The 13,071-nt window shown below is 47.2% G+C and overlaps 1 protein-coding gene across 1 annotated transcript in view; it reads right to left on the bottom strand.

Moving 5' to 3' along the window:
- The window catches only part of HTRA1 (HtrA serine peptidase 1), a gene marked incomplete at its 5' end in the record, with an annotated part of 32,035 nt that extends 19,579 nt beyond the window's left edge, over positions 1 to 12,456 (bottom strand). The window contains one exon of the mRNA XM_083865897.1: positions 12,003 to 12,456. Coding sequence (XP_083722023.1) covers positions 12,003 to 12,456 — 454 coding nt within the window. The remainder of the gene's footprint in view (positions 1 to 12,002) is intronic.
- Between the last annotated feature and the right edge of the window lie 615 nt (positions 12,457 to 13,071).

Here is a 13,071-nt window from a genome sequence, read left to right as displayed (position 1 = left end):
AAAAAGCTCCACAGATGAGGGAACTGCACAGGAAAAGCAGGAAAAGCACAGCTTTTTTTCATGCCTTCAATCTTTTTTTGCTTTTAGCCATTGAAGAAGAAAAAGGATGCCCAGGCTGTACATGGTGAGACTGCTAATACTTCACCCCAGAGCTGCCTTCCCTTGGAGCTGGAGCCTACAAAAGCCAGGAATTCAGAGACAACAGTATTTTGTCCATAATCCACCTCCTCATGCAGTCCCAAACTAAACTGCGGAGTGAAAAAAAAAAAGTTTAGAATTTCCTACTTTGAAAAAGTTAGATAATAAACATCAATTCATGGCATACTGACCCAAAAAGCTCCCAGCAGCTGGCCACGCCTGCCTATTGCTTATGTATTAGGAATTCCTGAATTGTGTAACACAGTTTTGCAACTGCTCTTGAACCACTGCCCATTTAAATGGAAAACATACCTTTTAAAGCAAATAAACAACAGTCAAAGTACTAATCTTGATGAACTTATTGATGAATGTTAAGGAAAAAATTCCCATGAACTGGCCTTTACCATCAACATCAAATATGAAGGCTGTAGTAAAAGCATTGATACATTGAAAAATTTCTTTTATCGCTGAACTAAAGAATAATGGAGGGAAAAAAAAAAAAACAAGCTAATTGCTCTTTGGAATTATTGAGCTACACATGGGGAGCTGAGAGCTGCACTGATCTTTCCTGCAAGAAACCACCTCTATGTGAAATTTTATCTAAGATTTGAACCTAGGCACAAACTACTACGTAGAAGCCTAAATGGCCATAAAAACACCAAGCTTACAAATTTAATATGGGCAGACGCTCATTCCTCAACCACCACAGGGCAGTTTCCAGCCATCACCAGCCACTGTAGAGACAGCAGTGAAACTGAGAACTTCACCAGGTATACTTTCCTCTTCTCTCTTACGCATCTATTTTCCAGCTGTAATAGCTCAGAGCTTTAGTAGAAAATATATGTTTTCATTTTCGGTTTGGGGGAGATTTTTTTTTTTTTTTGTGGGGGTGGTGTTGTTTTGGTTTGTTTCTAAATCATTGAGAGTTGGGCTTGAATAAAGCTCTGGTTCCTAAATACCTTCAGGCTCTGACGTTCAAATCTTCCCAGACTGCTCCTCTTTCTATTTATATGCTGTGATTATTGTGTTTTGTAACGTTTTTATTGAACTATTGCACAATGCTCTAAATGCCCATGAGCATGGCTAAGAAACCTTTATTAATGGCATTATAAAGATGATTGTTGTGAATTCAGTTAATGACAAAAAAATCCCCCAAAATATAAATAGGTTGTAGCATGAAGAATTCCCGAGGCAATTAATTTTTCAAAGGCTTCAAAGGTGTGCTGGCTGCCAGCCCTGAAATGAGAAGGCAAATCTCTGCCAACTGGCATTAATAGGGCTAATAATCAGTAAACAGACTGCTAGGAGAGCAAGACAGAGTACCAAGCCATGAAAAAAAGCACACCCAGCTGTAAACAACTGAAGTAATTTGGTTTCATAAAGAGGAGCCAAAAAGCAAATTAAGATCTGGGTTCTGGTTAGGTCATTACTCAAAGTGGCATTGATGCAATGATGCTCACAGCTCACACATGCTGCTTTTGGTGGTTATTTTGGGCTAAACTGGAGAGATGCTTTGGAGATAGAAATCTCACCAGAGTAACCTCTCCCATTCTGCTGGGAGAGATGTGTCTGCTGCTCTGGAACACTTCTCTTGGCAAAGAGAAGAGAGCAGGTCTTCAAACAAAGCTTTGGGCACATCTCAGTCAGACATGGGGTTTTCCCCATCCAGTTTTCAAAAAGGGGGTTTTGCTGTCCCTTCATCAGGATCTTCCCACTGACTGAAGTAAGGAGCAAAGCCATTATCCCACTTAATGAGACTTTTTGTCTTAGGCATGGTGAGAGGGGAAAAAAAGCACATCCCAGCGACTCCCTTTGTGCCACCCTCACCGAAAGGCTGCAGTTTAAGGGATAACTGAAGATATTAAACTACCCAGGCTGCTGGAAATAGGTGATTATTTCCTCCCTGCACTCACCACTTGTTTAGACAGACACAAAAGGTTTGAAAGCATGGCTTGGGTTTGGGATTCTCTGCAGAACGAAACCAAAAGAGCTCCGGCCCTCATGAAACCTCCGGGCTGCCAGAACCGGTGACTACTGACACAAACCACAAACCAAGTTTTCCTTGGAGAACTTCCACCCTCCCAAATAGAACTCCAGCCGCTGCTGTTTGTACAAACTTCCATTCATGCCATAGAAAAACCTTCAAACCTCTGACTGTGGAGACAAAAAAAACTCCAACAAAGGTGCTCAGGCTCACTGAAAACAGGGGGATCAGCAAGCCCTGCTGGAGAGAGACAAGGAAAAAGTGTGGGAATCTGCTGCCACACTTTCTTTTTTTAAATTACAGAAAACTGCAAGCCTAAATATTCCACTTCCTATTCAAGGATAAATTGTGTAATTCACCAAAAAAAGGGTATTACACAATGAAAACACTAAGAAAATAAGGAACAACATTCTACGTGTCACAGGCAATTAGCTCAAGAGCAGCTTTTAGGTCATTGGAGGGAATTTTGAGAGGTCTAAACCACAGCACCTTGTTAATACAAATGCTATTGCATCAGTTATTTTTCCCCCTGTATAATCCATGCAGAAACTCAAGACACTTCACAGATTTCTGGGAGGAAAGTCTGTATTGCTGTGACATCCCTAAAAGCAAAAATATTTTCGTAGCCCTAAATAATGGTAGAATAAATTGCTTGAAATCTCTCCAAACAGTAACTGCACAAATCTGGTTTGAACTTAAAATATTTCCTGCAGCAAGAACCACTGCAAGATTAAAGTGAGGATTTTAAGTGAAATTGCTATTTGGCATAATTGCACACGTGCAAAGGGAAACTAAAGTCCATTCTCATCATCATAATATTTAGATGATCAATTCTTTCTTGGCAGTCTTCAACAAGGACTTTGTATTTTCCCTGCTAATCCAAAAGCAGAAACTCATTCATTTTAATCACCGGTTTTAAACAAACCCTAAAGAGCTGCCAAGCTAAACAAAACAGGGAATCTACACGAAGTTCATAGAACAGAACAGCTCTCAAAGTAATGGTAACACTGGACAGTTTTCAGAGCAATGTGTGGTCGCTCATAGAACAAAAGCACATTTGAGTAACAAAATAAAGGTGAAAAGGTTTCACATTTTAATTGATATTCTACTCATTCTCTACTGGCCACAAATTAATGCTTGCCCCGAGAAGAGCTTGAAAGGAAAAGGTATTGAGAATCCAGTTGTAGGAATAAATAAAAATAGATATTGGCAACACAAGGATGTTACCAATGTCTGATGTCCCATCCCTGGAAGTGTCCAAGGCCGGGTTGGACAGGGCTTGGAGCAAGCTGGGATAGAGGAAGGTGTCCCTGCCCATGGCAGGGGGTGGAACTAGGTGGAATTTAAGGTCCCCTCCAAGCCAGACCATGCTGTGATAATAAGAATTATCTAGTTATATGGAGAGAATGACATAAAGAGCTCTTGTGTGTTTATAAAACAGCAACAAAAAGTATTTGAAGACAATGAAATTGCAAAACAAAGCCTTCAGAGAACTTTGGTCCAACCTCTTTAGTCCAGCTTCTTTCTCAGTGGGAATCAGATCTCTTTGGCATCCAGTACCAAGGTCGTTCAGGATGTTCTTATCACTGAAAGTGGTCAGTGGGCAAATTCCTCAGGTAATATGCCCACAGCTTTTCTCTAGGAAGTTCCTACACAATTTCAGATTTACACTTTCATTTTTAGCCAAAAGGGAACTTTTTCTACCACTTATCTACAAGGCAGAATAAGTGGGAAGTTAATCAGATACAGAACATCTTTGCGACAACTCGGCTGCTGAACTTCTACAGGTCACAGGATTGGAAGGTTCTGCAGAGAAGGAACGCCCTGGGTGGGTTCATCTTGGTCCAAGCCATGTCACTCTGTCTCCATGCAACTTGTGAAAAGCAATTTGTGTTTTAGTGTCTTAGATTTAGCTCTAAAATGGGCATAACCCCTATTTTATCTGATTGGAACAATCTCGGCCTTTAGCAACCCTTGCAGAACCTCACAGCAGGAAAATATGTACATAAAAACTCTCAGGAATGCCAGAAATTCCTTTATAAACCAAGTGCACTGGCTGCCCCTGCAAAACAGACTCACAGCTACAGCAGCAAGGAGCAAAAACCACCCGACTATTGAGCTGATGAGGCTCAGAAGCAACTGGGTGTCAGCAGCGAGGGCAGGAATCCAGAGAGGAGAGACAGCTCCATCTAAAACAACAGGAAACTGCAATTCCTTCTGTAAACAGCAGCGGTGAGGTGGGAGGAGACCCAGCTTGTGCATAAACAGGCAGGCCTGGAGCCCCGGGAATGGAAGGGAAGGAGGAACACTGCCCTGGGAGCAGGAACACGCCGTTCCTGCAGCAGCATTGCCATATTAATACAATGCTGAGGGGGGCTCAGCCGAGATGACAAATTAATTGGGAGCCAGGAGCCCTCTGACAAAGGCACAGAGCCCTGGTGGCTGTGCCAGCAGTGCTGGCAGTGCCCTGCACAGGCACCAGCAGTGACATGAGCAGGGCAGGCAGCGTGCAGGGAGATGCTCAGACACATGGAATAAAGGTGAAGAGCAATTCAGGACAAGGGCAAAGAGTGCTGAGCTCAAAACTATCATTAACAGCAGCTCTGTCTGAGTTGGAAACATTAAGAAATGTAAGTCAGGTAGTTATGGAAAAGAGTCTGCCCCATTTCCTGCAGACAGAGGAGCAGAGTATTTCAGCCAACAGGTTAAAGCAGACAATTCTCTTCTCTGCAGAAGGCTGAAAATACAACAGATGAGTCAGGAATAATTTCTCCTCTCCTTTTTTTTTCCAGCCCTGCTCAGTTTATGTCCCTTCCAAGTCGGGTCATCACCCTGCTTTACCTCCCAGCTCCAACTCACTACAGGCAGAGAACCAGCAAAATAACCTCAAAATGTCCATTAAGTACCAACAACGTGGTAATTCCTATACCCCACATGTAACCAGAAGCTCTCTGATCTTGAGAATTCCTCTGAAAATTATAAACCCATTAAGATCTCATTTTAAGTATGTGAGAAACTTTCACACTGTATCTTCAGAAGAAATCCCTGCTTAAGAGAGACTTAGCTTCAACTTCCAGGAATCCTGGTATGAAGACACCAGGGAATAAAAACAAGTTCTTGTTTTCATGCTTCTTAAACTTCTCTCTAGCCTAAAAAAAAACCTCTTAAGGGGAAAGCCTATAAAAAGCTTCCTAAGATGCTGCTTCTCTGCAGCTGGAGAAGGCATTGGTTTCACCACTTTGCTGTGGCAGGACTTAGAAGTGACACGGAGCTGTTACAAATAAGGATCAAATTTATAGGAAAGATAGATAGAAAACCCTCAGAACAGTAATAAAACAGACACCACTCTTACTCTGGGGTGTTGTAATTGTACAATACATGAACCCAGCATAACTACATTGCAAAAGCCTCAACAGCCTGAAAAATCTGTCAGCTTTTGGCAGTATTTTCTACATCTGTCTAAGAATCACTCCAAGACCACCCAGACTTGTTTTAATGTAGATGTCAGAAATCAGTGAGTGGCTGGGAAATGAACCTGGAGTAATGTGAATGTTCCTTCTGCCACCCTACCTGGAGAGGTGCAATAAGGGTGAGGCAGCCACTGTCACACAGAGCCCTGCTGCTCCTGTAGTTCCTCATGAAAGGTTTAGAGGACAGCAGGTTTCAACTTCACTCTCTCAATTATGCATTTTTCAAAGATACCTAGAGTTCTAATTGTCATATTTGCTGCTCCCCTATCAACAGTAGCTATTTAAATATTGCTATTCTTATCTATAACACCTATCCTGCTTTATTTTATGGACAAGTGGAGTATTTTTCATATTTATAAGTGGCCTCTGCTTGCCCACTTTTAGTGTCTGAATACAAAAGAAAAAGAAAAGGGTCAGCCAAGCTTTACCTTCTTAGATTGAGGTCTACACAGAGATAAAGGGCAGACATTCCAAACAGTGCCTGTGCTGTCCTGGAAAAAGGAGTGAATCATCCCTTTACCACCACAAAGGTTGAAGCATGAGATTCCTCGGGGGTTGTGTTTATTTTGGGGGCGGGATGGTGGGAGAGCACAGACTTGTTTGGGTTTCTCTTCCTTCCCAGTGGTTGGTCCACCCACACCTTCCCTCCTCCAAGAGGACCTTCTGCCGATGCAGATCGACAGATCATCGATGCTGTGAGCAGGGCAAAGCCAAAACTGCAGCCTGCAAGTTAGAGAAGTAGAGTAATGGAAAAGAAAAGTAATGGAAAATGGAGCAGCAATGCTGGCAAGGTGCAGAAAACCGAGCAGGGACTCATGAAAGCTCAGTTTGCTCTCAGCTCTGCTGCTGGCTGACCTTGGGCAAAGCTCTTTATTATCTTTCCCTGCCCTAGATTCACTGTCAGGGAAATGGGGCAATGACAGCACTCTCTGGAAAAATATTAAGAGCTCCTGCTAATGTTACCCACTGCTGCACAAAATATTTCAAATTTTAGACCACTGGGTAACTTCTGTGCATGGCTACCAGATTTAATAAGCCTTATTTTATCCATCAGTTGTCTGGCAACAAAAATATGTGCAAATCCAAGTGCTACCAGAAACATTTTAAGCTCCACAGCTCTGTCTCATTGGGATTTCTAGCAGCATTCTGCAAAAGGGGATGTAGGAACTGTTTGTTGCACATCCTTCTCCCTTGTCTCACCAAAAAAAAGGCTCTACAAGAGTGAGGAGATGGAAAGACTGAGAAACCCCAATGGGGAGAAGATGACAGAGACAGGAATAAGGTTTGGTATCGGTTAGCCAAAACCACGCAGAGTTTTAATGGCACTGCTCACAGTGATAGGTCCAGGTACCAGCCTAGTGCCAGCCTGCAGGAAAGGCAGAGGAAAATGCATCTGCTCACATATGAAACACATACTTGCTTTGTTTTTCCACTTTTTTCTCCTCCAGAATGAAGCTCCTGGCAGAGCAATTGTAACAAATTGCACAACCCAGCTGACTTCCAGCCTTGTGCTTCACTTTATCAGTGCACCAGGGTGCCTGATATTAACCCAGAAATTCAAGAGCTGCTCTGCCTCCCTGCATAATTCATCTCCTCTTGGTAAAATATGGTAGCAAAGATCTTCTCAATCCACTAAACTTTAAAACAACTTGTCACCTGTGTCCTGTCTCACAACCTTAATATATTGTAACTCTCCTGTTACCTACAGATAAGAGGTCAACATCCATTAGTGTAAGACAAATTATTCTATAGCCCTTTGATATAAGGGATTAGAGGCTTATTTTTCAGTTACAGTCTTCTCTTTGAAGCAGGACAAACAATTTGGGAACCACAATGACCCACGTCCAGAAGGAAAAACAAAGTCTTCTATTCTACATCTGAACACAGACTCCAAAATAATGTCAGGTATTCACTTGGGCCCAGTTACAAAGGCAGTGGGAATCACTGCCAAGTCCAGCCAGAGATCCTAGAGGCCCCAGCAGCTCCTGGGAGTGAGGAATGGCTGTATTTACAACACAAGTCAAGTTCCACAGTACCCCAGTTTCTATTTCTGACGTTGCTTCCTTTCACTCCAAGCACACGTAAATTCACATTTGAAAAATATTTTCCAGCTTCTCCTATTTCTTGGACGCAGAGCCTGAGAGCTGCTCGGGATGTGCTGCCTCCCTCACATCCAAATCTGCTTAACAACACTCCTGCTGCTTACTCATGGCCTCAAGTATTCCTGCCCAGTCCACAGGTACCTTTAAATTTCAAAGGCCAGAAGATGAAAGGATTGAATCTTTCCAAATCTGTGTTTACTGACTTGACTGTTTGAAGTCTGGAGACTGCAAAATTACTGCCTGCTCCCCAGGAAGGAAATCTAGATGTGAAGAGGGGAAAAAGGTGAGCTTCTTCTGACAAACCACTTCTTACAGTGGCCTCCTCTCTGAGCTGAGTACTTGGCTTTGGAAAAGATTTTTAATCCCACACTTGGGAATTGGTTCTCTTCTGGAAAGATGTTGCTATTTATTTCCATTGCCTTCAGCTGCCTCTTCTCTCCCTCCCTCCCTCCTTCCCTTCTCCTGCTGCTGCAAAATAGACTGAGGAAAAGTTGGAAAAGAATGATGTTCAGACCACCCAAACAGCAGCTGAGGGAGGAGATTAAATTTAGCAGCACTGGAATGCTCATTTGTGCACTCAGACCCTAAAAACCTGGTCCTCCTGGGTCGCTTTTAATAGACTTGGCACGTGCCAAGTAACCTGCCAAAGTCTCCCGACACTTCTTCAGCATGCAAATAATAATAATAAAAAACACCACCGTGTGCCTGTTATTATCTTCGGGGAAACAGCTGAAAGCCTTGTTCATAACAACACTATCAACTTCCCTCTTGATAAATGTCTGGCCGAGTTCCCAACCTTCACAGATTTCCCGGCTGAGTTTCTGTCCTTGCCCCGATTATTCCAGGCTCATTCCTGTGCCCATTAGCACCATCGGGCACAGGAATGCAGGCAGGTCCGTCCTCTGCCCATCCTCTGCTGCACTGAGCTCACTCTCAGGCTGTTTTAGAAGGACTCAGTGAATGACAAATGGGTTATTGACCGCAGAGGTCCTTTTCTCCTGCCAGATAATTACACAGAGACACTTGGATGCAGTTTTGCCTGGTGCATTTCAAAACACAAAGTCAGCCACTTCGCAAGAAACTGAGAGGGTTTTTTTGTTGGTTTTGTTTTGGTTTTTTTTGCTTCCCCCTCCCTGTCTCTAGAACTGTGAAATCAGGTGATGAAGCAGCTAAGTCTGTATCTCAGTGATACACAGCTTTCTAGATTGAGAGTCACCCCCCACCTCTGCCTTCTCCCCAGGCAATCAAGCTGTAATGAGCTGCTTAATCTAAGCCATAAGAGCTCCCATCAAAGCCCAGATGTGACATGGTGGTGTGAGGATGCCTGGGACTGGAGTGTGTGAATACCTGTGACAGATGCCAGCAAGCTGAGGGCTGCTGAGCTCACTGGGATACCGCATCAGACACAGTAAACCTAATAAAAATATGAAAACATATAAAACCAGCTCAAAACCAGGCAGAAAATAGTTAGAAATGGAGAGCAACCACAAGGAACGTTCTTCTTCCTTGGGTTAGTGAGGAAAGGACAAATCCAGGTTAGTTTATATTTTACAGTGTGAAGAGAACTACGTGGAGAGAAAATGCCTGCCAACATTTGTGGGAAAAACGAGGAAGGGAATAAAGGCTGGTTTAAGTTGTGTGCTGAGCCTTCTTCCCTTGGTCAGCAGGAGGGATTTAAGGCCACCAAAAACATATTTGCAGAAGAAAAAGAAAACATCCTCCCTGCGTGCTGAACCTCTCCACTGGATACTGAGGTGCCGTGGCACTGACCTCGCTCCTGGGTGTGGGATGCTCTGACACAGCCACAGTTTCTGCCCAGAGGACATTCACCTTCTCTCTGTGCCTCTTCAGTGGTATCAACACACCCTGAGCTGCACCAGCACAGGCTCTGCAGGCCTGAACATCCTCTGGCAACTCCTGTCTCTCATGCTCAGATGGAAAGGGAAGGTTTCTTTAGGGACAGCTGCAGCTCAGGAGCCCAGTCCAGGCTGCTGCAGAAAGGACACAACAGGATTATGCCGTGGGCACAGCACAGCTGGACATTGCTGGGAAGGGCTTGAGTTTTTTGAGGCTCATTTTGCATAGGGAATCATCCTCCTCATGCAGCAACCTGCTCCTGCCTCTGCTGCATCCTCCCCAACACAGCTGGTGTCTGAAGAGATTCCCTGGGAATCACTGACCAACAGAAAAACAGCACTGGGAGTGGACTGTAGTAGATGAAAATTGAAAATGACAGAAAGCTTTACTTTATTTTAATCAATATACACATCATTGTACTTAACCAGCTACTGAAATACTGTGGAGGTTAAAAACGATGACAAAAAGTTCTTTCCAAACACTTTCTCTATGTTCCCATCCCTTTGTTTCCCTGGGCTGTTGCATTATACTGACCAAATTATTTACATGGCTGTGTTACTACGAGAAAAATGGCTAGAGATAGCTCAGTCTTTAGGTGGAAAAAGCACTCCTGATGATGAATTTAAAATAAAATTACAAATTAATTACTTTGGAGAACCAAATATTAGGCAATGCTTTTTGCAAAACATCGATTTACAGTCTAGTCTCCATCCCTTTTTGTTTCAGGTTCTTTACATATCAAAAAAAGCTTTGCTGGTAGCTGTGTTTGCTCTCATCCAGGGACAAACATGTGCTACTGCTTGGCTTCTCCAGCACTTTCTTTTTGTTCCAGAGGTGCAACAGGGCAAAATCATTGTCTGGAATTACTCCTGATGGATCTACAACAGCAGAGCTTTCCCAGACAGGGACTCTGTGCAGCCTGTGCGTTTTCTGTATCCCCCACCAGAGGCACGTACTGCTCCCAGCTCAAACACAACCCCAATTCTGCAAACCTTCAGCAGAAAAGGCTGAGAAAACAGTATTGGTTTCATGAATCGAGAATAAAAATCACAAGGCATTGTCTTACACGGGGCATCAGGAAACTGTGTGAAGGGTTTGATTGTCTCCAGTGTCAGCAACGTGCCATGGAGCACAGCACAGCTTTGACACTGAGGGGACAACCGGGGGGACAAAATATTGATTGTGTTGACACCAAAGCTGTGAGCTTCATCTGTAGGCTGAACACACAGCCACTATACATCAGAATGCTCTGAGAGTGTGGAAAAAGAGGTGCTTTTAAAGAAAGGAAGTTCAGAAATGATACGACTTATACCAAAAGAATTAATCCTCACTAAAACAGAGCTGACTTACGAAAAATGAATGCCACTTCAGGAATAAAGGTTTAATCCATGCTAATTTTTACACGTTACCCCCTAATGGTGCTGAATAGCTCGGAAGGGATACACAGCCTCGGCTTACGAGGTTTAATCCAGCCTGTATTAGGGGCTGCATCTTGTGACCATCATCCATCCCGGGCTTATCCCGGCCCGGCCGTGTGTCAGTCACATCCTGCCCCCAGCGCTCCCAGCGCACCGAGCACTCCTCCGGGCTGCTCTGCTCTGCTCTGCCCAGCCCGGCCGCTCCAGCTGCTGAGCCACCGTTTCGTAACCCGGCAATGCCTTTTTACACCCTTCACAAATAACTTGCATCCGTCCTGCGGCTCTCTGAGTGCTCACATCACATCACATTCGGTTTGACTCCACTGACAACTAAAGGACGCTGAAGGAGAAATGCCCCGCATTGTTACTTGTCGGCGGCCATCTCCATCCTCAAAAATCCCCGACAAAAACAAACACAAAACTCTACACTGAGCTCAACACGCTGTTAACAGGCTTCTCCCTTTCCAGTAAGGCTTTTATTAATCAGAGCGTATCTGCTGAGGCGGCCCGAGGCAGGCAGCAGCCTGCTCTGCCCTCCCTCCTTTGCTCCATCACATCCGAACGGCTCCTGCATTCCTGCCTTTATTCCCTGGGGCATTTCCCTGTGACAAAGCGCCGGGACAGGAGCGCGCTCCAATTATTTCTCCAAACTTTGCCGGAGCCTCACGGCCGGCCCTGGGTCCGCAGCCGCACCCGCTGCCGAGGGTTGGCACCAGTTTCCCCCCGTCTGGAGCCCGGCATCACCCCCCGGAGGGTGGGAGAGAAGTTTAAGTCGGGTACAGAGCTTTTCCCCCCCCTGCACTTGGCAGCTGCTCCCAAACCACATTCCTGCTCGGGTTTCTGGCTGAGCTGGAGCGCCCGGGTTGAGCCGCGGCCAAGCCCCGTCCCGGCTGCTCTCCGCGGTCCCTCCTCCCGGCGGGAGGCACGGCGGGAACCCGGCCCGGGATGGGGATGATGGGGATGATGGGGGGATGATGGGGCCGGACCCCCGCGCCTTCCCCGCAGCCCGGGACATCCCCATGGCGGTCCTCACCCTGTCCGCAGGCTCCGCGCTGGATGGCGATGATGGGCGGCTGGCGGAGGCGCTCGGCGCGGCGGCTGGCGGCGCGCAGCTGGCAGTGGCTGCCGTAGGTCACCTCGTCGCTGCCGCACACGGGCTCGGTGCTGGTGCACTGGCAGCGCCCCGGGGCCGCCCGCTTGCGCACGGTGGCGGATGCGGGCACGGCGCCGGGGGGCAGCACGCACTGCAGCCCCTCTCCGCAGGGCGGCCCGGAGCCCCCGCCGCACGCCTCGCCCTCCTCGGCCCCGCACACCCGGCAGCAGCCGCAGGCGTCCGGCACCGGCCCGCCGGGACACACCGCGGGCAGCGCCGGGCACCGCGACCGGTCACAGCGCTCGGGGCAGGCGGGCTGGGCCCAGGCCAACAGCGACGGCAGCGCGGAGGGCAGCAGGGCCGCCAGCAGCAGCGTCCAGCCCCGCAGCGGCATCGCGGCGGCGGCTCCGGGCGGAGAGCGGGGTGAGCGCGGTGAGCGCGCCGGGGACGGGCGGCCGCTTTAAGGACAGACGGGGCGGGGCGGGGCGGGAGAGCGGGCACGGCCCCCCCGGGCTGGGACACCCCCACACCGCCCCCCCGGGACGGCGACACCAGCCCTGAACAGCGACATCCCTCTGGGACAGCGACATCCCCTCCCCGGGACAGCGACACCACCCCCGAACAGCGACAACCCCTCTGGACAATGACAATCCCCCAGGACAGAGACATCCCCTCCCCGGGACAGCGACACCCCCTCCGGACAATGACAATCCCCCAGGACAGCGAAAACCCCCCTGGGACAGTGACAACCCCCCGCCACCCCGGGACAGCGACATCACCCCCGAGACAATGACATTCTCCCCCCGGGACAATGACACCGCCCCCGGGACAGCGACACCCCCTCCCCGGACAGTGCCATCCCCCCCCGCAGGTCCGGCGCTGCGGGGCAATTCAGCGGTGAAAGCACCGAGATCGCGACATGCGGACTAAGATCAGGGGAAAGGCCGATAAAACGCTCCCGCAAACAAGGGAAGGGGGGTGTGAGCGCTTCCCCAGCTCAGGAATTACG

The sequence above is a fragment of the Zosterops lateralis genome (genome assembly GCF_965231275.1).
Source record: "Zosterops lateralis genome assembly, chromosome: 8".
NCBI classification, from domain to species: domain Eukaryota; kingdom Metazoa; phylum Chordata; class Aves; order Passeriformes; family Zosteropidae; genus Zosterops; species Zosterops lateralis.
This window is presented reverse-complemented; position numbering and strand designations above follow the sequence as displayed.